The 25,160-nt window shown below is 39.3% G+C and overlaps 1 protein-coding gene across 1 annotated transcript; it reads right to left on the reverse strand.

Moving 5' to 3' along the window:
* Positions 1-688: 688 nt before the first annotated feature.
* On the reverse strand, positions 689-21,141 carry SUCLA2 (succinate-CoA ligase ADP-forming subunit beta). The gene is made up of 11 exons (XM_010728821.4): positions 20,977-21,141; positions 19,282-19,465; positions 10,050-10,149; positions 9,693-9,855; positions 6,940-7,068; positions 6,365-6,503; positions 5,825-5,986; positions 5,601-5,743; positions 3,300-3,420; positions 2,941-3,029; positions 689-1,493 (listed from the first exon to the last, which is right to left on the reverse strand). The coding sequence occupies exons 1-11, from the start codon at positions 21,061-21,063 to the stop codon at positions 1,419-1,421; spliced, it is 1,392 nt and encodes a 463-aa protein (XP_010727123.1). The 5' UTR covers positions 21,064-21,141; the 3' UTR covers positions 689-1,418.
* Positions 21,142-25,160: the final 4,019 nt, after the last annotated feature.

A 25,160-nucleotide genomic window follows, 5' to 3' on the forward strand; every position in this document is an offset into this window, starting at 1 on the left:
TTTGTTCGTATTTATCTTAGAATGAATCATAAATTGGTTTGAGTTGGAGGGGAACTTCAAGGATCACCTGGTTCCAATCCCCTTGCTGCTCCTTGCATTGGATCCGACTGCCCAGAATCCCATCCAAGCCAACTCTGAACACTTCTGATGATGGGGCACTCACAGATTTGCTTTGTAACTTGTTTCAGAGCCTCACCACTGTCACCTCTTCCTTATATCCTATTAAAATGAATCTACCCTCTTTCAGTTCAAAACCACTGCTGGTTAAAAGACTTTCTCCATCCATCTTACAATGGATTTCCCATTTTGAAATTCCACCGTAGACAAATTCATTATTATTTCCTGACAAAACCATGCTGTTGTTAACCAAGAAAACTGCATTTAAACAAAAAATGAAAAATTGCAAAATACAAGCAAAAAATGAGTAACGGTTTCCAAACTTGATGTTAAATTACTAAGAGGTGAATGTATGCATCAACAGACAAGTTTCAAGTTGTATATAATGCCAAAAATCAACAGCACTTTAAGGTGACAAAAACTAGCTTATTAACTCAAGGGAAAAAAAAAGAGCATATATTATTACTAATTTACTTTAAAAAGCTTTTATCTTGCTACCTTTAAATCCCAACTTAATCTTTGTGTTTATGCAATTGATCAAAATGGCGACATACAAAGAAAAAGACATAAGTTGTTTTGGGAGACATTTTATTCATGTACAATTTTATTAGCAATGTACAATAGACGCTTTAATCCTCTATATATTTCATCTCTTTGAAGTCTGGTAAATGCTTATTCATATACAAAACTACATTATGCTTTCTTGTAAAGACCCAAAATTGTGAAAATCCAAGTGCTACAGTATATGTTGTAGTGATTAAACACGTTGTCCAGAAGAGTAACCAGCCACTTCAGTGAAGCACTTCTAAAAATGTTCCTAATCAAGTTCAAATGCACCTGTTCATAAATAATGATCTGTTTGTTCAAGTCCATTATACTGCTAAGCACAACTGTCTCCAATATAAAATACCGTTTCAATACAATTCTCCACAGGGACAACTAGATAATCCAGTCATATTTATATTTAACCAAGGCTAATACAAATTTACAAGGAAAGTAACTTTAGAATTTATTCAGAATAATTGTTCAACCAGAAGCTTTACTTTGGACAACGCAGAAGTATATTGCAAGTAACATTCTGCAGCAAAAGCTGGAGGTTTGAGAACAGCTAAGGACTAAATACTAGCAATACACACTTTTACAAGAAGTCCAACCATTCTGAATGTTAACATTAAAGACCAGGTACTTCAGCCCTGCGTGCCTGACAAATAATCAAAGCCTCTGCACAAAAAAAGAAAAACATCCCACAGAACACAGTATTTCAGAGAAACGTATTAGACACAGGCATGACATTTCTCAGATCAAATTGGCAACTGAAATTTAACATCCACCTGAGCTTGTTTTGCTAAGCTTACTATTTCAGAGAGTTTCACCACCTGTAAAAGAAAGCAAAGACTTAATTTCAAAACAATCTTTTTTTTTTTTTTTTTTAAGTTAAGTAATTTCAGAACTTCTCCTTCTATAAATTTTTGTCGTAGGCATTTCTGGACCATATTTTCCATATTTTGATATCTTTTGGAGAGCCAACTTCTCTTGCATAACCTTCATGAATTAATTCCTGCTAAGGAATACGTCCTCATTTTTCGAGCATTAAAATTCTTCACTTTCACTACTGCTACATGTTTGTAGAATAATTTCTTGTCTGCCTAGTTGGCCACAATCATCTAGTGAATACTTAGGTGGGAAAAAAACAAGTATAAATACACGCCTTTAAAATCACTGACTACAATCACTGCTTTGAATGCTCAGCTCATTACACTGATCTATCCTCATCCATTTGTTCATCAATCTCATTGCATCACCATACATAAACCTGTTCAAAGAATCACCTATTGGCAACATACACAAACAAACTGAATCTTTTCCAAAAATGCTTCTCCAGATACAGATATTTTTAGGTTAGAAAATTAATGCTAACTCTATTTGCACGGCTCCACGATTTAACCAGCAGAACATCATCAGTTTTAAAAAACACATTATATAGATCCAATACAGCTTAAGAATTCATACGCGTTCCTAGGGAATATTTACAATGACCAAATCAAAGCTTAATAATCTTGCAAAACTTAATATTACTTCTTAAAAGCAAGGGCTGTATCATCAGGCTTAACAAGTTGAGCAATCCAGAGCTAATTCTAGAACTTCAACTTCAGGAAAGAAAAATCATAACCGATCTGTCTGAACATCTAATTATCTTACTGCAGAAGCAAGGTGATCAACTATGTTTGATTTTAATCACATGCACAAATATAACACTATGTCAAAAGAAATGTTACATTTCTCAGTTACTTCACTTCGAACTACTCTCCCACCCATTTCCCTAACAAGAAGGATGACAGATACGTCCATTTATCTCTGTGTTGGCTTTTTTTCCCCCCCAACTTTTTCTTTTTAAAACTGCTTTTCAGAAAAAATACAATTACTGAAGGTTATTCACCACTTCTCAAGTGTGTTGAGGCATGGGAACAGGCTGCCTAGGGAAGTAATGGAGCTACCATCCCTGGAGGTGTTCAAGAAACAGATGTAGTACTTAGGGACATGGTTGAGTGGGTAAAATTGGTTGTAGGTGGACGGATGGACTAGATGATCTCAGAGGTCCTTCCCAACCTTCAGAAACTCTGGGGACATGATAGCTCTCAACAGCATAGTAAGGGAATATTTTAAAAGGAGAATTAATCTGTAAAACATTTGCTTGCAAACCTGGTAATAACTTGCACTGACTACCCTAGGCTACCTTTAGCTGACTGAAAGGATTTTCAGCTTTTCAATATTCTGAAACAGATCCTGTGTTCTGAAAATAATGTTCACTATGAGCTCTCTTACCATTTTAGCAGCTTCATCCAGGTCGTCACAGGCAAGAATTTTGAGGCCACTAGCAGTTATTAAAGCTTTGGCATCATCAACTCGCGTACCTTAAGAAAAGATAAAATGCAACCCTTACAGAATACTGGACTACCATTTCCAGTGTATGTGGATAAACATAGAAGACAACTACTTTAGTAGTTATAAAAGCAGTAAATCTCTTTTTATTAACTTCCCAATCCTCATCATCTAAATTCTCTGTTTTCCCTGTTCTCCCATAGCCTAACAGCTGTACAGCTTTCAGAAAACTTGCTAGGTAGTATCTAAGGTCAAGAACATCTGTCAATATAGACAGAAAGATATTTATCACATACACTCACCTTGCAATCGTACCACAATAGGTATTTTTAGGTCCAAATCCTTTACTGCCATAACAATGCCTTGCGCTATCACATCACATCGCATAATGCCTCCAAAAATATTTACCAGAATAGCCAGTACCTAAAAAATCAAGAACAATATTTAGGTTAAAAATGGACAGAGACACATCAGCTAAAAGCACCACTCACAGCATTTCAACCAAAGGAAAATTCAAGCTCCCTAAGTGCAGTAAGGGACTCAGCTCAAGAAAGAGAACATTTTGTTGCTGAAGTTCTCTGGAACACAAAATACAGTTCTATGAAGCCACACACTTCACTTCAGGAAATACAGATTTTCATTTCAAAAATGTCTGACCCAGGATATTTTCATGTTGTCCATATTTTGTGCAAGTATCTGAGAAAAGACAAACACTTTCTGCACAAATCCATCACAGTACATTATGGGAATGGCCTCAAGTTGTGCCAGGGTGGTTCAGATTAGATATTAGGAAAAACTTCTCAGATTGGTGAGGCACGAGAACAGGTTGCCCAGGGAAGTAATGGAGCCACCATCACTGGAGGTGTTCAAGAATCACATGTGGTACCTTGGGAACATGGTTTAGTGGGTAATATTGGTTGCAGGTGGACATATGGACTAGATGATCTTGGAGGTCTTTTCCAACCTTAACGATCCTATGATTTTATTCTATGATTACTTCAGAGAATGATTAATAAAGAAGGTTGCTTGTCTTTGAGCAAATCAAATAGATGAAACGTCAGTAATTAAAGTAATTTAACTACTTAATTTGTCAACTGTTTATCTTTCCATTTCTAACATTACCAGCAAGGGTATTTCCCACATTAATAACTCAGCATTACTGAAGAAGCTACTCTGAAAAGCATATGAGATTTCCAGAACTTACAACACTGTTTATGCAGCTTACTTAAAAGCTAGCATGTTTATAGATAAGATATCTGATGGATATTTAATTCAGGAGGACTAAGCCTGAAGTTAAGGAAAAGACTCTTCCTGCTTAACTAGCAGAAAGGAAGGCTGGAAAGATTGCAGTCAGTGGTGAAAGACAGAAGACATGTAACAGCCTTGGAGGAAGACAGGATAAACTTAACGAGACAATTTTAATATGCAGCTAGTACTAAACAGTAGGCTGGTGCTCATTATCTTGCAATCAGACTAGCTTATTTGCATATCGTTTTCACTTCTGCTACTAATGTGTAAAAGCAACCTAGACTGGAACCCCCCAAAGTTGTTCCAAACAACCCCTGAAGTGGACCCAAACAGACTGGGGTCCATGTCACCAGTGGGCTGTGTTACTGTTCGACTTTTCAGCACCAGGAATCTCAGCTACTTCATTTTTATCAACTAGTAAACAGTTGAAGGAAAGCAGAAAGGGAAAAATAGGTGCATTTGGAAAGCTTTTGTCTATGTATCTGCAGAGAACTGTCATTGTAAGAACTTGTCCCACTCCAACGCTTCCCACAACTTCTTCCTTGTTCCTTCATCTTTTCTCTCTCCGAAGTTTGTGAGAGACAAAAGTCTTTCCAAATAGAAAGAAACTAAACACCTCTAACACAAATCTCTATTTCCTTCTGACCCTTTCCAAAGAGGTCAAGTGGTATATTAAATTGTGATCTAAATGCAGTATACCATTACCATATCCTGCACGGAACTCCCAACTTTTTTGGTTACTGGGACAATCAACCCTATGCGGACCACCAAGTCAGTATTCATGTTATTAAGACAGTAAAGTTATCTTTCTGGTTCCAACCAATTTGTTATCTTAATAATGTTCAAACACTACTGATAAACTTTGCATAGGATAAAGCCATTCCATGTCCATTACAAAGTTATTTATGTTATATAAAATTAATACCTGAGAAATTTGTTTATTCTCTGTGCTGTGCACAATCATCTCTACAACTCTAGCAGCTGCAAAACTAGCACAAGAACACACAAAAAAATGGAAATTTATCAAAATACTGGTTTCTGTTTAAAAAGCCAGTGTGGACAATTTTACACTCATAGGATTTCTGAACAGACTCACAGCTGTAATTTCAACCAGAGCACACAAAACCGCCTACTCAGTACCCAGCCAAAGAATTCATTTTAAAATAAGAAAAAACTCGAGCAGGTGTTCAGGACTTCTCCATTTGTACCACGATTTAGCTAACGTCTCCATTTTCTTCCCTGTCTAATTTTACACTTACAGAAACATGTTTTCTGGAGAACATGCACTAAGCATTGTAATTCAAAATATAGCTTGTGTCGTGCCTTTGTAGGACCTTGATATGCCAAGTCCCTACCTTTTTATCAGAGGTAATAAGCTTAAAGGCTTCCGTCACTTGCTGCACTGTAGCACCACCTCCAACATCAAGGAAGTTTGCTGGAGTTCCACCATGAAGTTTAATAATATCCATTGTGGCCATAGCTAAACCAGCACCATTGACTATAAGAGAATAAATACAACATTTAGAAATTCAGTTTATAAACTCACTAAGTCATTTAAAACTCATTAAGTAGAGCATACCTAAACAGCCTATATTTCCATCCAATCCTATGTAGTTGAGATCTGCTTTTGCAGCATCTCTGTCTCTTTCATCTTCCTGTGTCCAGTCTTGCATATCAAAGATTTTCTTCTGACGATAGGCTGAATTACTGTCAAAATTTATCTTTGCATCCATACACATCACTGAAAGGAAATCACAGTTTATAAAAGAAGTCATGTAATGCCATTACTACTAGAACAATACTTCAGCTGCTACGTGTGCATGTTATCATCTGTTACATCAAGCGTGGCAGCCAGCTCATGTGGTCCAACATTTTGCTGAAATGACCCACTTAACACTGCATGTACATACAAGATTCTCTCCAGCTTATCGACAAAGACAACCATCTAAATTAATTTATGCTTATATGCTTCATTAAATTTGTTTTCCAACACAACATGTTAATGTTAAGTCCTCCTTGCTGCATACCACTGAAGTTTTAGCTGAAACTCATTGTAAACTAACAGAATTATGAAAGTATCAAGCTGTTACAAAAAGCATACGAATAAAAGAAACATTACCAACTCCTGATGCATCTTCAACCATAGGATTTATTTCTATCATGGTAGCATCATATTTCAAAAAGAGATAATATAATTTGATCATGTTCTCAGCTGCTTCATCCACAAGATTAGGAGGAAATCCCATTTTTTGGGCTAGCTGAAAGTAAAAGGCTGGTTATCAGTTATCTGATGTTCATGTTTTGATTGACATTTACAAGTTAGAAATCTCCAAGTTTAAATATTATTTCAGTACTGAGTTGTAGATACAGACTCTCTCCTGTCTTCCGAGAGAACAATAACTCTTGGGTTTTAAAAGACCATTTTTGATATAAAAAACACTGCACTTATCCTAAAAGGAGAGCTAGTAATAAGTTATCATTGTCTTTACATAGCTATATAAAGCACTGCCATGCATAGCTGGATTTACACTGATTATCAAGCTGAAAATACTTAAATCACTCACTCGAATCTGTTTCAAAATGTCAAAATGCTTTAAGACAACTCAGCAAGCTGAACACACACACACTTCATCAACTTTAGAAACAACACTACCCCATCCTTGCTAATGTGTACTTTTCCACATTAACAATTACCCTAAGAGCTTGCTCCTTTTTTATGCCTTCTACTATATCAATGGGTTCCTTAATTATTGCATCAGGATTCTCTGCAGCAACATCTTCAATATTAACACCACCCTGGGAACTGCCTATCAGCACAGGACCCTGGAACAAGAAGAAGAAAAGAGTAAAAATGTAAGTAGTTTTATACCCCACAACTGAAATGTAGTTTTTTCCATAAGACACTTTCCAACAGTAAAGCCCTGCTCAGAGTTTGGACACCTCTGTATTTCAGCATTTTACCTACATGCTTTTATTGAAAAGAACATTACCATCTTTTTTACTCAGTACCTCTACATAAACACTTTTAATAATACTTTCAAAATTGCAAGGTGTAACTTGAGCCCAATTTCTTTTCACAAGAAAAAAAATTCTGTATACAACAGATCAATTAACAGATATATTAAATTTTGACAGAAAGACCCAACTTAGTAACAATACGCTTTTTATCTTCTAGGCTGTATCATTAGAAAAGGAACATCTCCCCCTTCTCCACTAACCCCTACACAAACACACATCCAATGCCAGGGATTCATTTATTAATTCCATCATGCTCCAGCTCCAAGGACAAATTTAGGTCTGCAGAATCCAGTGATAAATTACTGCAAACTATGCCTGTCCAATAGGATCACCAAGCTCAGTAACGACAGCTATTGCTGAAAGGCAGTCAAGGTTTTCTGACAAAATAGCACCCAATTATTCAATAATAAAAGAAATTAAAACATATATATCTATAAAAAAATAAAACATAATAGATAACATTTTCTGGAAACTTTCCTGTTTGTCTTTTGTTGGTTGTTTTTTTTTTTTTTCCCTTTGCTATCTAAATCTCAAGGAAAACATCAAGGATTCACTACCAATATACCTACAGTCTCTCTCTGTGGGTACAATCCTCTTGTTTAAAGATACACACTTGTTTTTATTCCAAATACCTTCCCTTATCACCACCTGTGCATTAATTATGACATCTAGTGTACCAGGGCAGCATTACTTAAACATTAAAAAGCCTTATAGCTGCTGACAATTCAATACAGAAAGCAAGATGCTGATTCCAAGAGCATACTTAATAACCACGCTATTCTCTTCTCATCACCATCTTTCCAAATGGAAACATGTAGGTGATTAATTACCCTACATCAAATAGCAAGGTTCAACACAATGAACATTTCTGGATATTTATATCCTGAACAGTCAGGAAGCTAAAAATACTTTACAAAAATAAAATATAATTCCATAGAATTGACTAAAAGTAATGGTTTTAATATGCAAGAGGTCTTGATTCCACTGGCAAGTAAAACCCAAAACATCACATTCTACCTTCAAATCATTATTTTATAAGCTTTTTTCCTCCCCTCCTAAAGGAAAGAGACTTGCAATAGTATCAGAAATACCAGCTGCGTGCTATTCAACTTCTTCTTTGGAAAGGTTCTTCCTAATCATCAGCACCCTAGACTCATTAGAGCAATTAGAAGCACATCCAAAAACAAGACTTAAAAAGTCACAGTAAAAACTAAGTACATCCCTACCAAGAAAAAGCAAAACTCATGGCGCAATAGAAGGCAGTAAGATTTTTTTTTTTTTTTAAATAAGAGCAAGAACAAGATGTTAAGATTACAAACTGGCCATTTGCAGTATTTTCATGCCACCTTGTGGTAATTCTGGGATGCATATTGCAATGTTTGGCTCTTCCAAGCTTTTGTACAGTACAACAGAACACAGGTGCCCAAATCACTTAACTGCACTAAAATCCAAATGATACTTCCTTATTAGAAACAAAGGAAGACACAGGTGTAAGTACAATATTGAATTTTTAATGTTCCATTAAAAATATTAGTTTCCTGCACAGAAAATTTCATGCTCATGCTAGAGACACTCCTCAATGATCAAGAGCTGTCCTTCTACAAACTCTTAAGCATTTGTCTCGACTAAATTCAACTCTTGCAGAGCTTCAGAAGAAAAATTTACAAGATCTGCTTTACCTTGGCTTTGTTATCTAGCAATTCATGTTCTGTACTACCAAATGGAACTTATGGAAATTAATCTGTCAGACTGCATTGACACATTTCAGTAACCAAGTTTGTATTGTAGCCTAAAAGGCTATATAGCCATAAATACAAAATATAAGAGACTACAGTTTTCACCTTCCTGACAGCCATGAAGTGAAGTCCTAAGCTTCCTACCACTTACTGAACAGTGCTGGTATAAGAAAGCTACCACCACTCCCAAAATTGAGGGAACAAACCTGTGCATCCCAAGGAATCTCCACACTGTGGTGAACACAGGCACTTGACTTATCTAGAACTATAGGCTCTTCCAAAAGGCTTTTACTTATCTTGTTTCTAACTCTCATAAATAGTGTGTACACATGCATGCACATGCAAAGCTGTATTTTTAAACTTAACTCTAGTACAAGCATCTGGTAGATAAGAGCACACTTTAAAAGCAAAATGAAAATAACCCCCTCATTCTACCCACCTCCCCTTCAGCCCCATGAATTTGAGCTTCAGCTGAGGCTACCAGTACTCTTTCACTACATCTTAAATTCTAGCATAACATTTTTAAAGCATTTAAAACACTACGGCAATCAGTTAGAGATACTAGGAAATTACATTTCACTTGTTTATCTTTCTGAATTTCAAATGCAAGTGACCAATACAGTTAACAGCATTTTTTTTTTAGTTCAACTATAACAAGTTAATTAGTTGACCTCTATTTCTAATATTACTCACTTGAAATGACCTTTCCATTGTTATTGCAAAATAGTATTCTCTCCTGGGATATCTGCGCTCACAGATAAATACTTGATTGCATATCCTGCCCTTTTCTCCTGTCTGCTTGGTAAACAACTTCTTTCCAATCATTTTGGAGGAGATATCTTTTGCTTCTTCTGGACTAGAATAAAAGAAGCTCAGAATGTGACAGTGAAACCGCTGGAAAAACAAAAGTAGTATAAAAAAATTCGTACCTACTTGTTGTTATTTTAAGGTTAATAATTAAAACACTGATTTTAAACTTGGCAAGAGGTTCAATTCATAATAAGAAAGTGAAGTTTTTCCATTTGGTTGGATAACACAGAAAGAACTTACGAAAAAACTATTTTCACTCCTCCTTTGAGGCCTCCTTCAAATGTTCCTTTTCCTCTACCACCAGCTAAAACCTGTGCTTTTACCACAAGATCCTTTGTACCTGTAATGAAAGAAAACAAAATTTATCATGCATGACTACTAAAAACGAATTGCCCCAGGTATAACAATACAGGCTGTTTTCATTTTAATCTCCTCCCATATTCAAAAGACAAACTTGAATCAAAGACTGTATCATAATTTGCATAGAAAACAAACCCTGGTGAGTCAATATTAGAAAAAAAAAATCTTTCTACGTTAAGTATTTTACTTTTTCAAACACATTTCAATCATAACTGATTGAGAACTCAGTAATAAACGTTCACTAACTGCCAGTCTATTAGTAAAATGGCACTGAATATCTGAGGTATTACTAATCCAAAATTTACCTGAATGAAGTATAAATCCCCTACGTCTGTAACTATCTTTTCAGCAATGATATGCAACTATGGCACTTACCCGAGTTAACTTGCAGGTGTGCTATGTTTCCATTTAGCAGAGCACTGGGTGCTTTGCAGAAATCAAAGGCCTAAGCAAACCCATTATTTTTTACCAGAGCAGGCAAAGTCAATCTTTTAAAATACTCTTGAAGGTAGGACAGGCTGTGTATACGAGTTTAAAGAAGTGAAATCTGAGAATAAATTCACTATCAACCGAGATATTCTGAAGCATCGTTGAAAGAGAAAGAATTCATTGTGTTATTTAAGGTGATAGAGGAAAAAAAATAAAACCCCTCTGAGATATTACTCAACTTCAATTACACTGAATAAGTGCAGAAAACAGCTGGATTGCAGGATGCAATGTATGTGGCACATCCCATCTCCTTTCATGCCACAGCTAGCTGAGCCACTCTGCTCTTAGTGGGCAAAGAACAAATACATTGTCCACTTGGATGTGAAAAGGAAGCCAAGTAAAAGCATAAGAAAAATAACAGTCTTGACTGTGTACCTAGCAACAGACCTCTGAATGTACAGCTGATATGGAGCTCTTTGGCGTGAGAGGCTTGAACATTACAAACATATGCTTATTTACTATGCTCTATTATCTAAGATTTAATTCTGGTCCTGAACATAACCATTTTTATGGCTACTGAGTACTAGCAATCAAACAGGTTAATGGGCTTTACAGAGGCCACATAAAATAAGACTTCAGCCTTTTTTATTCATGAGACCATTTTTTAATGCAATTACCTCAAGCATAAAGCTAGCGTGCTTTAAGAAACAGTAGGCGTGATGCATGGGTAAAATCTTAAGTAGTAGCTTCATGGATATATGAGAGCCACATGCTCCAACATGCCAACTTAATAATAAAGTTCCAGCCAGTTGAATATCATTTACCTGGTACTTACACAAAATGTGGAGAAGTGTGATATTTGAGTGTCAGTATAAAACTGTGTAGTGATTCAAAGCAGATGTTCAGTTCCCTGCTCACAGGGGATACTTTTCAAGTGACTCCACAGCCCTATTTAATTTACTGTTTTGAGGTTCCTACTGAAGTTTTGTAATTGATAAAAGATTGAGATCAAACATGCTCAATAATCAAGACAGAGAGACTTAAATTACAATCCACGAAGAAGCTGAGAAAAGAGAATTCTCCTAAACCCTGTTTTTCACCTCTTACACCGAGTCCAGAAGGTAAAAGCTACTTCCACAGAGAAGTTTCCTGGAAAGCCATGAAAATTACCACATATCTGTGGCATCAGTGCTTTCTATTTCATAGTCTTTGTGAGCTGAAAACAAATGCCACCCACTAAGTAGTTGAGTAGTATCAGTGGTTACACTTTGGCAATGTATAAAGGCATCTGAAAAAAGCCTGTGAGAAACAACCTTAAACAAAACTATCACTGAACTGTCCCTTATGAATAGAATGCAACCATTTGTAGCATTCCACAAACAGGCTATTAATTATTAATTATTTACTTTTTTTTTCCTACACCACTGCAAATAAACTGGCTGCTTGATTGCACACAAAACTTCAAGAGTTATTTGACCAGCCTATGTTTTCAAGCAATTAAGTTTCATAGATGTACCTGAAGCAAAAGTAAAGATAACCATGTCCTGAAAAAGCCTTAACTTGACTCTACAAACAGTTCTTTCCTACAGCACACATTTAAAGTTGTCCTTAAACTCCAAAGGAGAGAGATGTTGTGTCACACATATCATCTGCAGTGCTACAGCTGCAGCACTTCCACACATGCCACACAACAGAGAACTGCAGTTCTCTCCCAGTAACTCAACAAAACATTTGGAAAACAGCAGCTAACGCTATTTTCTACTAATATGAACAGTTTTGCTGTCCTGTGTTTTCCTTACATTGCTCTGAAATACTGCTAGGCTTTTGTTTCAATGACAAATAGCAGTTCTGCCTTGGAGCAGGTATCCATATACCATCTTTAGGTAGCTGAGTGCAGCTAAAGTCTCAGGGAAGCAGTTAAAGAGGCAAGCAAGCTAAGGTTGCAACACACAGAACTCAGCAGCCACACTCAAAAATGGTAGGAACCACAAAGAACAAGTACCTGCAATCACTGTAACACTCAGTTAGCATCTATTCAGGATGACAAAATCAACACAGTACTAACACAGGTTTCATATTCAACAGTGGTTTATTAACTAGACAGCAAAAAACAGTGGTGCAATCAGGAAATGCCCTCTTTATTTCAAGCAATACTGACGCTTATCAACCTGAAGGAATCATTTCTGACTCCACAACCTAAGACTGGGTGAAAAGTCCTTTTCTCACCATACTCACGCACTGATGATCAAAGAGCAACACAATTTTATCTTAAGTTTATTAAGAGGAAATAAGGCTTGGTGTTCTGTCACCTCTCAAATGTTCTGTGCTATTAGGAAGTTTGATAATTAGGGCAGCCAACCTTAATTAAAGTATTCTGTTTTACACGTTTCCATTCTGAATTATGTCAAATCACTTTCGTTGTCACTTCCTTATGCCTAATAGTCACTACAGTGGCAGTACTGCTTTCCACCTATCGCAAACATCTTCATGATAACCATGCAAGCCTGATCTGTTCTAACAAAAAAAAAAAAAAAAGGGAAATAAGAGGCAATAATAGGTTAATAACAAGTGGCAATCAAGATCTCAACTGCCATTCAGCAGCAAACTGCGGTAGACAAAGACTCAAATCTTTCATAGAATAGAATCACAGAATCACAAGGTTGGAAAGGACCTATAAGATCAACTACTCCAACCATCCTCCCATCACCACTGCTACCACAAGCACTAAACCATATCTCACAGCTCCTCATCCAGATGCCTCTTGAACGCTGCCAGGGACGGCGACTCCACCACCTCCCTGGGCAGCCATTCCAGTGCCTGACCACTCTCTGAGAGAAAAAGTTCTTCCTTATGCCTAACCTAAACCTCCTCTGGTACAACTTGTGGCCATTTCCTGGGGTCCTTTGCCACAGTTACACTTTATTTAAAAGCTTTTAGCTCAAGGACAAATCTCTCCCAGTTATAAAGCAAATCAATCTCTTCTTCTTGCACAGACATAAAAATTCAAAGTGTAGATAATATTTACTGGAAGTAGGGAAAATATAGACTTGTAATAAATAATGTATTCTTCACAGAGTAACAGAGTGCCAACCTTAACAAATGCAGAGAGCCTCTTCAAAGTACACACAGTACTTTGCTAACAAGCACAGCTACTCAGGATAGAACTTCAAAATCACATTTTCTCAGCCTTAGAAACATTCAGGTTAGAAGAATCTCTGCAAGCAGAAGTCTAATTATCAAAATAATTATCTGCCAGCAATCTTCATGCCAAGCAGGAGAGTGAACAACATGTTTCACACTTCTTACACAACACTACTTTCTACACAAACACATCCTGACATTATTCACCTGCATCAAGTTTTTCATCAACTTGCAAGGTTTTGGCAGTAGCTGAATCTAAGTGATTAAAATACGGCAGTCACAATCTGAACAGGCAAGTTAGACAAGTTATTTGAATGACTGAATTATTATCAACAACATGCTTTGATATTGGAACTTCAGAGAGGTGAAATGCTATAAGAGAAAGCAAAGGCTGAAGCAAAATGCAAGCCTTGGATGTCAAATAGTAGTGCCTGCCAAAAAAAAAAGTCAAGAAAATATTTGGTTTCTAGACTGTGACTGCTGGTTCTTGAGAGACTCTGGCCAGGCAAGTAGGATCCTCATTGAAAAAATTGCTCAGCAGTCCATCTGAACCTGACCTCCACGGCAGCTGGATTTGAAAACTTGGAGGATTTTTGTACAAAACACATACTTACACATCAAAACATTTCTTTATAAATCTACCCACGTTTACATGTTACTTTTTTAAAAAACAGACACAAGCTGCAGGTTTAAGCAACTGACAGCAATATCAAGGTCAGGTTGGATGTGGCCCTGGGCAGCCTGGTCTGGTGGTTGGTGAGCCTGCACATAGTAGGGGGGTTGAAACCAGATAATCATTGTGGTCCTTTTCAACCCAGGCCATTCTGGGATTCTCTGAAAATAAAAATACTGAAAAGAACTTAAAGCTCTGAAAAAAAGCATGTACTCATCAGGGAGCTGCCATTAGGGATGCAGCCATGCCAATCACTTCCATCATTCTGCTGAAAGCATATCAACAAAAATCTCTGCTTATAAACTACACCAATAAGGATTCACAGCTAACAGTTAACAACCAACAGGGAAAATTCCACTGTTTCAATTTCCTTCCAGTAACTCAGGAATAGCAAAGTAGAATGTTATGCACTTCATTTCTCAACTCCTCCTGTTCTGTACAGCTTACTTTATTTAACTAAGATTAGAATTTCTGTCATTAAAATCCTACACCACCAGAAGCAACACCACTAGAGCTGCTTCAAGATATCTCTCAAATCATCACAAAAGGAAACATACACTTCCCATGAAAGAAAAGTAAGCTTCTCCACGGGCATAGAATATGTCACTCCCTCTCACACACAAACACTGTTAACAAAGGAAGGTGTCAGGAAGTATCAACATTTCAGTTACCACAATAATTTCATAGGTGCTGCTTTAACTAACAGCAGTGCTTCAAACAGCACATTCCACTGAGCTATCTGCTATCACACCAATGAAACGAGCATCTGCTCTTCAAAGAATAGCCTCTAGGCCTGTTAGTAGTGCTATTCACACAAATACATATCAGCTCCTAAAGCGGCCCTGGAGACAGCGTTAGATGCAATCACACATTGGCTGAGAGTAAACTAAGCTCATAAGCAGTCATCAAGACATACTCCAGTATCTTAATAGTACTCACTTTTTCAAAATGTAAGCGATATCATAAAATCACAAGGTTAGAAAGGACATACAAGATTGTCCAGTCCAACCATCCTCCCATCACCACTGCTACCACAAGCACTAAACCATATCTCGCAGCACCTCATCCAGACACCTCTTGAACGCTGCCAGGGACGGCGACTCCACCACCTCCCTGGGCAGCCATTCCAGTGCCTGACCACTCTGAGAGAAAAAGTTCTTCCTTATGTCTAATCTAAACCTCCTCTGGCACAACTTGTGTTCACAAAGAATATAAATAGTCATATTGCAAAACTCACAAATAACTAAAAACACCAATATTAAAAAAAAAAAAGCCTTTAAAGTCTGTATCAGATACTGGATATCAGTATTCTCAGCTCTGAGTAGAACACATTCCTTCCGCAGCACAAATTAGATGTTCATGGAGACAGTGAAATAGTAGTGGAAAATTATGCAAACGCTGACATTTACAGGAGGTCCAAACCTGTTCCCAGTGACTGAATTACCCAGTAATTGCTTTGAAGAAATATGTCATTCCATGACCCACTTCAGTAGGTGATAACAAATCACTTGAAATGAGATGGAGGGCTCTTCCAAAGGAAAAGCTGTTTGGTAAACAATAAATGTCAATGACCCTTCACAGCCAAAAAAAAAATATGATAAGAAAAAGTTATATGCAAACCAATGTTTTAATAATGTCCAACCTTCACAATATAAAGCTTTCTAAACAATCACAGAATGGCCTGGGTTGAAAAGGACCACAATGACCATCTAGTTTCAACCCCCCTGCTATGTGCAGGGTCACCAACCACCAGACCAGGCTGCCCAGAGCCACATCCAGCCTGGCCTTGAATGCCTCCAGGGATGGGGCATCCACAGCCTCCTTGGGCAACCTGTTCCAGTGCATCACCACCCACTGTGTGAAAAACTTCCTCCTAATATCTAACTTAAACCTGCCCTGTCTCAGTTTAAACTCATTTCCCCTTGTCCTATCACTATCCACCCTCATAAACAGTTGTACTCCCTCCTGTTTATACACTCCAAACAAAACAGAAATAAAACAACAGAATTGCAGAATCCAGCTAGAAAGGAAACCTGAGTTGAATAAAGCACTTTAAGAAATGACACAGCAGAAGAAATCAAATTTTGAAAAACAGTAAACAAAATTTTGAATTTTTTTCCTCAAAAAACCTATGAGTGATCTGCCATCATTGCTCTTACGTTGTTCACAGCATTTAATTTCATCTCAGTTTCCTTTAAAAATGTTAGAAAAAATGTTACAGGGAAGAAGTGCACTCTTATAACTCAGTTCCAAGATGAACTGCAACATTCATATGCCTCAGCTTGATTCTGTGCTACACTAATTATCTAGCAGTAATAATAATCCTTGGTACAGTTAAGCTTTGGCTTTGTTCTGGCTTACACTGACTTAGCTTTAGATACAGCTAAGTTATGGTAATTTCTGTTAATGAAGAGAATGTGTTTGCTGTGCTCTAGGACAAAAAGTTACCCATTTGTAACTGGAGTGACCTATCTTCAAAAGGAAAGAAATCCAGTGCCAAAGTGAAGTTTACAGAGAGCAGGTTTCTGGCTAAAGGTTATCAGGAGCATGTGGGTTAGCACCAGAAAGACAGAGCAAGCAGCATTACCAACTATCTTTGTCATGGGTTAGACAAACATTTGGAAAAAGGTTTAACACATGAAGGGAAGCAAAAGATAATCTCCTATCTACCAGCAACAACTTTTACACAGTAAAAACAAATAATGAGCAGGAGGACAAAAAAGTGAGGTTTTTTCATTCTTCTCCAAATTTTAGGATTGTTTTAAGTGAATACTAAAGGAAAACAGGAGGAAGTGGTTAGAATAAAACAGAAAGCCAAAATATTGCAGCCAAGATCAGCCTGCCACATGCTGTACAAGTTCCAGGCAATGCTTGAGGAAAGCCCAAAAAACCCAAGCTCATTCAGCTTTCCCCCTATTAGGAAGTCTTCCTTTCCTCATCTCTAACATCGCGCAAAGCCACAGTGCCAAACACACACCAACTTAAAGGAAGTATATGAATGGCAATAAGCAGCTCTGAATTCTTTACCTCTTGTATTCTACACGATGCCAACTCATACACTTTAAAACTTCATTTTCCTCAGCCCTAAGAAACTGCACAGGGTCACATCTGCCAGATAACAGACATACCTGTTTCCCATGGATGAGACAGAACTATGAGCAAGCAACCACAGACATACCTGCTTTGCTACAGGTCTCCTCCCTAAACAAGGAACAAAATAAAGGAATTCCGAGGTACGAGTCCCCCCCACTGTTCACCACAAAGCACAGGGGATGTCTTATTTGTCACCAGCAGGGGATCTGTGCAGATATTAACATAACAGGGCTATCACAGAACCACAGAATGGCCAGGGTTGGAAGAGACCTCAAGGATCATGAATCTCCAACCCCCCTCCAACCTCCACATTTAATACTAGACCAGGTAGTCCAGGCATAGCCCTCTGCTTACTGAAGTTTACACTGTGCTACAAGCTCACCCTGCACTGAAGGTATGGGACTGAATTTTAAGCCATTCAAAGAATAGTTGGAAAGGAAGCATTTTAACATATTTTCTTTATGATGGTGAAGTTAGAATGGGATCAAGACAAAGAAGACAAGCAAAATACACCTGCATTTCTGGGACATCAAGTCTGAAGCTGCCCAATTGTTTTCTACATTACAATTTGCTCTAGAAAAAAATAACACTTTCAGATCGCATGAAGTCAAGACATGAAGCAGAAATGAATCTAACAAAACACATAACCTCAGGAATAACTACAAATTTATCCATTTGGAGATGAAAAGAGAAAGGCATTTTCATTTAGAAATGGAATATGATTAAAAAAAAAAAAAGGAATATCTTCTGTTAAAATTGTGTGACAAGTCTAACACACTTGGGGAAGGAAGCTCTAAACTGAAAAAGAAAATAGTATTGATAATACAAATTATAACAGACTTCTATATTATATCCAAATTAAACCCCAAAGTTTTTTTTTAGTAAGATGTATAGTAGGTGAAGTGGCAAGTCAATGGGTAAAATCATACCCTAAACTAAAGCTCAATTAATCATTCAAGCATCAGGCAGAGGAGATTGGATGCCTTTTTACCAAAAAGACACGAATCCAGCGTTAACTACAGGATGTCAAAGTCCTCCTGTCCTGTATCAAGTGGCTGCATTCTGACAGAACAGTCTGTTTTCTAATGCATAGGGTTTTACCCTTCCTCTGCAGCACAAAAGAAAGCCTCCTTTGCATCTTCTGCTCTATAGCAGATTTTGGACTACAGAAGTCCTACCAGTATCCATCACTGAAGCTCTTCACAGAAGATCTACTCTACCCTGGCTAGAGAATGAGAAGAAATCCATGATTTGCACAAAGCAGAGTCTATTATTCATTTCAAAGAAGTCTAGGCACTTGTATGAACCCAATGCTAATGCAGCTTAAACCTGCCTTATCCTCTCAAAATACATTTCTTCTAAGCACAACTCACAAGTTACAGGAAAAACATCTTTAGCATTTGGGATATGGGAATGATGGTGACAGAAATACGAGTTCACAGCCTTCACTGGAAGTAAGGTTAGATCCTTCCCCACTGCAGTTGCACGGTTTAACTTCATAAACCAGTCTCCACGTGTATAACCCAGAGAGTCTTTAAAACTGTCACTTAACTGACTTCAGCATTTGCTCATGCACTGAGCATTCTTAGACATAATATGAAATATTCTTAGGAAAAAGTCAGCTCCAAAGTACTCAGGTCTGCAAGAAAGATGCTCCACAGGAAAGGCTCTCATAAAGAGAAGGTACATTCAGAACTCCAAGGAATGTCTTACAAAGTATTTACAAACTGCATCAATCCTATGCCTATACTGTATGTGTTTTCTTTAATATTATACCTATTTCTTTTGCTATTTTGTAAGCTTCATCTGGCGTCCTGGCAACCAGTCCATGTGGAACAGAAATGCCAGCCTCCTGCAACAGTCCCATGCTCAAGTATTCATGTAGTGACAGGTTCCTCTGCTGCTGCTGTTGCACCTGAAACCCATGATTACTGAGTATTCCTGGACTTCCACCAAGGACCTGAAAGGAAAAAAAGAAAGAGGAAAAAAACAAAGAACATGACTGTATTATGAAAAGCTGCTGTTTAGCTTAAAAAAAAAAAAAAGCCTATACATTAAACAAGTTAAGTGTATCAATGCAATCATCTGCCTTTCTTCTATGTTTCATGTACATTATCTATCATACTAGCCACTCGTGGTATTGGTTTGGAGGAGTTATTGAGGACAGCGAGAAAAAGCTGGAAACGATAGCAGGAGCAAGGTTTGGTAGAGCTAAAATACCTTTCAGCAACTAGTTAGCACCTAAGTACTTTAAGGAGTATATCTGTAGTGAAAAAAACTTGGAAACATCACAAAACTGAAAAACACACAAGTTTGTGCTGAAATTTTGGTTGTATCCTTCCTTCTGCCAAGCTAAGAACTGAGCTCCATAAAGGAAGGCCAGTGGAAGCTACTTTACATCAGCTTCAGCCCTATCAACTGTAAATTAAGTTTGCTACAGAACAAAGTATTGAGTGTTAAAATGATGATCGTGAACCAGAGAAGCCTACATACGAGCAGTTTCAAACACTGATGCTGAGTTGGAGGGCTGTAAAAATGTAACTCTGACATTTCAGAGGCTAGGTAAAAGAAAACATGCTTAGCACTGAGCCCAGGAAATTACAGCACAGAGTGAGTCTCAATTTCATCTGCAAAACTGATGTAGAGGACATGGAGAATTTCTGACATTTTCAATAAAGCAGTCCTAGGAAAAGACAATTTGGATCATAAAACATCAGGAGTGGCATCACATGATGTATCTTTCTCTAAAAAAAGAACAGCTACTCATAGACTTTAAAAAGAAGACCTTAACTTTACATGCATACAAAACAGCAGATCTACCAAACTCAGCTAATCCATGTATATAAATTACAGCTGAAAGTTCAAAGTAAAAAAGACTAGAAAACTAACCCGGCTTCAAACAAAAAAGGCCTTGCTGTTTAATCGTTTGGTAAGTAGCTCCGGCACAAGTATCAGACACGGAAATTTGCACCGGGAAGTTTCCCACAGAGGAGACTTCACATAATTTCAATCACTTTATTTAAAGCGAGTAAACAAAGCACGCAGTCATCTTAGGACGGCACTTCAAGGCAGAGGTTTAACCTCCGAGGGATCCCCTGCATACAGCGGCCCTCTCGCTGGCACAGCCCCAAGGACGAGGTGCTGCTGGCAGGAGCCGCGTCCCTTGGCGCTCGGGGACTCCGTGTAACGCGAGAGGGGAACTCGAGCGACCTTTCTCCGTGTGGGGAAGGAGAAGAAGGTGGCACAGCGCTGGCTCGCACCAGGCCCGCTGCTTCCTTTGTTTGCGCGGGTCTGCTGCGGCCCCACAGCCGGGCAGGGCCGGGCGGCGCGTCCCGCACAGCTCCCGGGGAGAGGCCCCAGCCCCGGCCCCAACCCCAAGCCCAAGCCCAGCTCCAGCTCCAACCCCAATTCCAACCCGAACCCCAACCGTAACCCTGGCCCAGCCCCGCCCCGTTGCCTCACGGCCGCTACCTTCGCCGTGGCAGTGCCCAGAGCGGCGCGGAAACCGCTACCCCTCAGAACGGCCGACACCCGGCTGCAGATGACGGAGGCCGCCATGGCTGAGCCCCTTCGCCCTCAGGTGCCCCTGGCAGCGCGCATGCGCTACCATCGAGACGAGGCACGGGTGGGGCAGAAGGAATGGGGAGGAGCCGGAAGCGCCGGCGCGGCTCCATCGCCCTCAATGACAACAGCCCGGGGCGCGACGGGAGGGCGAGCTCTATGAGCTACAGAAGCGGCTCTGCTGCCCCCTGCCGGGGCGGACTGCGGAGGGGAGAGGTTTTCAACCCTCGTTGTTTATCAAGGATTAAAGGATCTCGTAGGGATCAGAAAAAGCGTGATAATTAAGGACGGTGGGAAAAAGCTGGAGACGGTGATAGCAGGAGCAAGGTTTGGTAGAGCTAAAATACCTTTCAGCAACTAGTTAGCACTTTAGTACTTTAAGGAGTGTATCTGTCATGAAAAAAACATGGAAACATCACAAAACTGAAAAGCATGCAAGTTTGTGCTGAAGTTTTGGTTGTGTCCTTCCTTCTGCCAAGCTAAAAACTGAGCTTCGTGGAAAAAGGCACTGGAAGCTACTTTACATCAGCTTCAGCCCTATAAACTGTAAATTAAGTTTGCTACAGAACAAAGTATTGAGTGTTAAAATGATGATCATGAACCAGAGAAGCCTACATACGAGCAGGTTTATATGCAGTAGTTTCTGCTGCGGCCCCACAGCCGGGCAGGGTCGGGCAGCACGTCCCACACGGCTCCTGGGGAGCGGGACTCCGTCCCATGTCGCTGTGATGGTTGCAAAGAGTTTCCCCCTCCTCCTCAATTGGAGAGGCCTGCAGGCCCGCTGTCCCCGAGGCAGCCATGACTGTCCCTCATCATGCCAAGCTCTCCCCAGGCACTCATCCACCTTCCCCAGCATATGAGCACCCAGCCTGGCACAAACACAGACATCCAAACCTAGTCCTCCAGTCTGTGCTCACGACAGACTGTGTGCTTCCCTTTACTCCTGCAGACACAGCTGCAGTCACAGTGTGCTCCATCACAGGGGCATGCTGTGAGGTGGCAAGAGTCCTCCACTTTAGTTCAAAATGAAAAATAATAATAATTATTATTATTATTAATCATAGAATCACAGAATCATTAAGATCATCTAGTATGACCATAAACCCATCCTTACCCTACCATGCCCACTAACCATGTCCCTCAGTGCCAGATCTACACGGTTCTTGAACACCTCCAGTAATGGTAACTCCACCATCTCCCTGGGCAGCCTGTGTCAATACCACACCACTCATTCTGAGAAGAAATTTTTCCTAATACCCAAATCAAACCTTCCCTGGTGCAACTTAAGGCCATTACCTCTCATCCTATCACTGTTACAAGGGAGAAGAGGCTGAACGCCACCTCACCACAGCCTCCTTTCAGATTGCTGCAGAGTGCAAAGAGGTCTCCCCTGAGCCTTCTCTTCTCCAGCCTGAATAATCCCAGTTTCCTCAGCCACTCCCCATAAGATCTGTGCTCCACACCCCTCACAGCTTCGTTGCCCTTCTCTGGACACGCTCCAGGGCCTCAATGTCTTTCTTGTAGCAAGGAGCCCAAAACTGAACACAGTACTCAAGGTGCAGCCTCACTATTGCTGAGAGCAGAGGGACAGTCACTTTCCTTGCTCCTCCTGGCTGCACTATTGCTGATACCAGCAAGGACGCTGTTTGCCTTCTTGACCACTTGCACACACTGCAGGCTCACGATCAGCCAGCTGTCAATTAACACCTCTAGATCCTTTTCCTCCACACAGCTTTACAGCCACTCTGCCTTTGTCTTGTTGAAGCTCATAAAATTGTCCTCAGCCCTTCGATCCAGCCTGTCAGGATCCCTCTATAGAGTCTTCCAACCCTCAGGCAGATCAACACTTTCTCCCAATTCGGTGTCGTCTCCAAGAATTTTTTCACCCTCAAGATTCTTTTTCTTTATTTCAGTGTCTTCACACAATAAATCAAACACACCAATTACTGAACCAAAGACCCAATATTTGCACACAGTTATTCTGAAATCCATCCTTACAGCCCCAGTCTACCAGGCTTTCTATATCACATAAAATTAACTTCTGCCTCATGTAGTATGCAGCTGAGTCTCTGCTTTAGCAAATTAGCATGTGTTTGTTTACTATGGTGTCCTTGGGTGATTTCACTAGTGAGTTCATGTAAAAGACAGAACCTTCTGCAATGAATAAACCTTGTGAGTCACGGGCAAACAAAGCTTTAATGGAGAACATTAATTAGGAAATAATGTATAAGAAAGCATTAATTCTGGGAAACCAGAATGAGAAGTATGCTCTATCAATAGTAGAGGTCAGTAATGAAGAAAAATGCAGTTATTTCTATGCATGTGAACCACAAAGCTAAATCTAATCTCAAGGAAAACAATGGTGGACATGTGATCCTAGTGAGTTTTGTGACTGGAATTACCCAGTAACTGGACAGGTTGCATTTTTCTTCTGAAACTGAAAGTGTACCATCATAGCTTCTCTTTAGGCAAGTATTGGGAAAGACAGAGTAACAACTGTTCATTTATTTTGCTTCTGATCCTCTGCTATCTGCCTACAGCATTACTCTTATCTGCAGCAAACTCCACAGAGCACTTAGGTCTGCACCTCTTACATTCAGACAATCAAGGCATGAGCACCTCACTGAAGCTGTAAGGAGCTACAGAATTATGATAGACCATATTAAAGGACTGGAAAGATTATGGCAGCTACTGCCACTGTGTACAATCCAAAAAACAGCTGTATGGAGGCCTTTAATAATCTGCATGTTGCATTGTCTGAGTTCATTGTTGGCTGAAAGAATTAGTATAACTGGGATTTGTTGTAAAAAAGTCATGAATTTCTCTGTTTTCTGATCATGGATGCCACCGTCTGGCTCAGATTGTCAGTACAAAGTAGCCTGGAGATGTGCAAATAAAAAACAAACTCTGCAGAAACCATTAAAAGTAAGTTCTTGGAAAGGATGCATTCATCTTTTCTTTGTTTTCCAGAAGAAACAGGAAAATATATTGATTTTGGCTACAATCAGGATGCATTGTACATTGGTAGACATGTTTAGCTGCCAGACTAGCCAAAGTCACAGGGAAAAATCTTACCAGAAGCAAAATGAGAAAAATTCTTCAGTGCAGTCTCCATAGCTTTACACAGCACAACTTCCAGCTAGTTAATTCTCACTGTGTTGCTGGTTAGCAGGACAGCTGTCAGGGTTGACTCCGGACAAACTACTAAAGGGAACCTTGGGAGCATTTAATAACATGAAGCTATTTACTTGCTGAAGTCTCAAGTATGACGTTATTCCATCTGTTCTTCCAATTGTCATAGAGAAAGGCAATACAGTGTCTCAACATAAGGATGCTCCTGCATCCCTCCTGCAAAGATTCTGACATTTTCACCTGTTTTCATATCAGGAACTTGTACAGCCTCGGGCCTGGATGGGTGCAATTTTCTTCTGAACAGTAAGCACCACTTCACCATTTCTCCACATATAGGAATCATGAGATGCCAGGGGAGGCTACTTGGTGAGAGGTTCACTGCAGCAAAAGGAATTTGCTTGCACAGAAGCCATGAGAAGTGATCCTTCACATCGTGTGTAGTTCAGCTGTGGAGCACCTTGCCTCGGTGCAAATGTCAGGAGTTCACACGGGCTCAGTAGGGGTCTTCATAAGTTCATAGAAGAGAATAGAGAGGAAGGTTACTAAATACACAGAAGCCACCTTTGCTCTGAGAAGTACCTGAGATGCAAATGGCTATAAAAGAGCAGCCAAAAGCCCTGTCATGTTTTCTTGCCTATTTTTCAGAGATCCACATTGGACCCCCACCTACTGTCTTTGATGGATTTTTGGCTTGAAATCATGGAGACACTTATATTCTTCTGTCTCAATCTGCCCTGACTTTGACTACACACAGGAGATTTACAGAAGTTGGATCTCAATCCATCTTTTCCAGACTATGAGTTGCCCAAGGTCACTTAAAAAGTTAATGGCAGAGCTACAAATATAACAGAGTTGTCTCACCTCCTACACCCATTCTGATGACTCAATCTTGTCTGTCTACACCAGAGCAAAGAAAAAAACTAACAAGCAATTAAAATAGTAAAGCAAATACTTGTATATGC

The sequence above is a fragment of the Meleagris gallopavo genome, chromosome 1 (genome assembly GCF_905368555.1).
Source record: "Meleagris gallopavo chromosome 1, MGAL_WU_HG_1.1, whole genome shotgun sequence".
Classification (NCBI taxonomy): Eukaryota; Metazoa; Chordata; class Aves; order Galliformes; family Phasianidae; genus Meleagris; species Meleagris gallopavo.

What these genes read in the sequence shown, in the direction of transcription:
- SUCLA2 (XM_010728821.4), bottom strand. Translation starts at nt 21,063, where the DNA reads ATGGCGGCCTCCGTCATCTGCAGCCGGGTGTCGGCCGTTCTGAGGGGT. An exon ending in CAAAATAGCAAAAGAAATAG is followed by an intron (nt 10,150 to 19,281) that starts GTATAATATTAA and finishes CTTTCATTACAG; the next exon opens with GTACAAAGGATCTTGTGGTA. An exon ending in AAAAGGAGCAAGCTCTTAGG is followed by an intron (nt 6,504 to 6,939) that starts GTAATTGTTAAT and finishes TTTTACTTTCAG; the next exon opens with CTAGCCCAAAAAATGGGATT.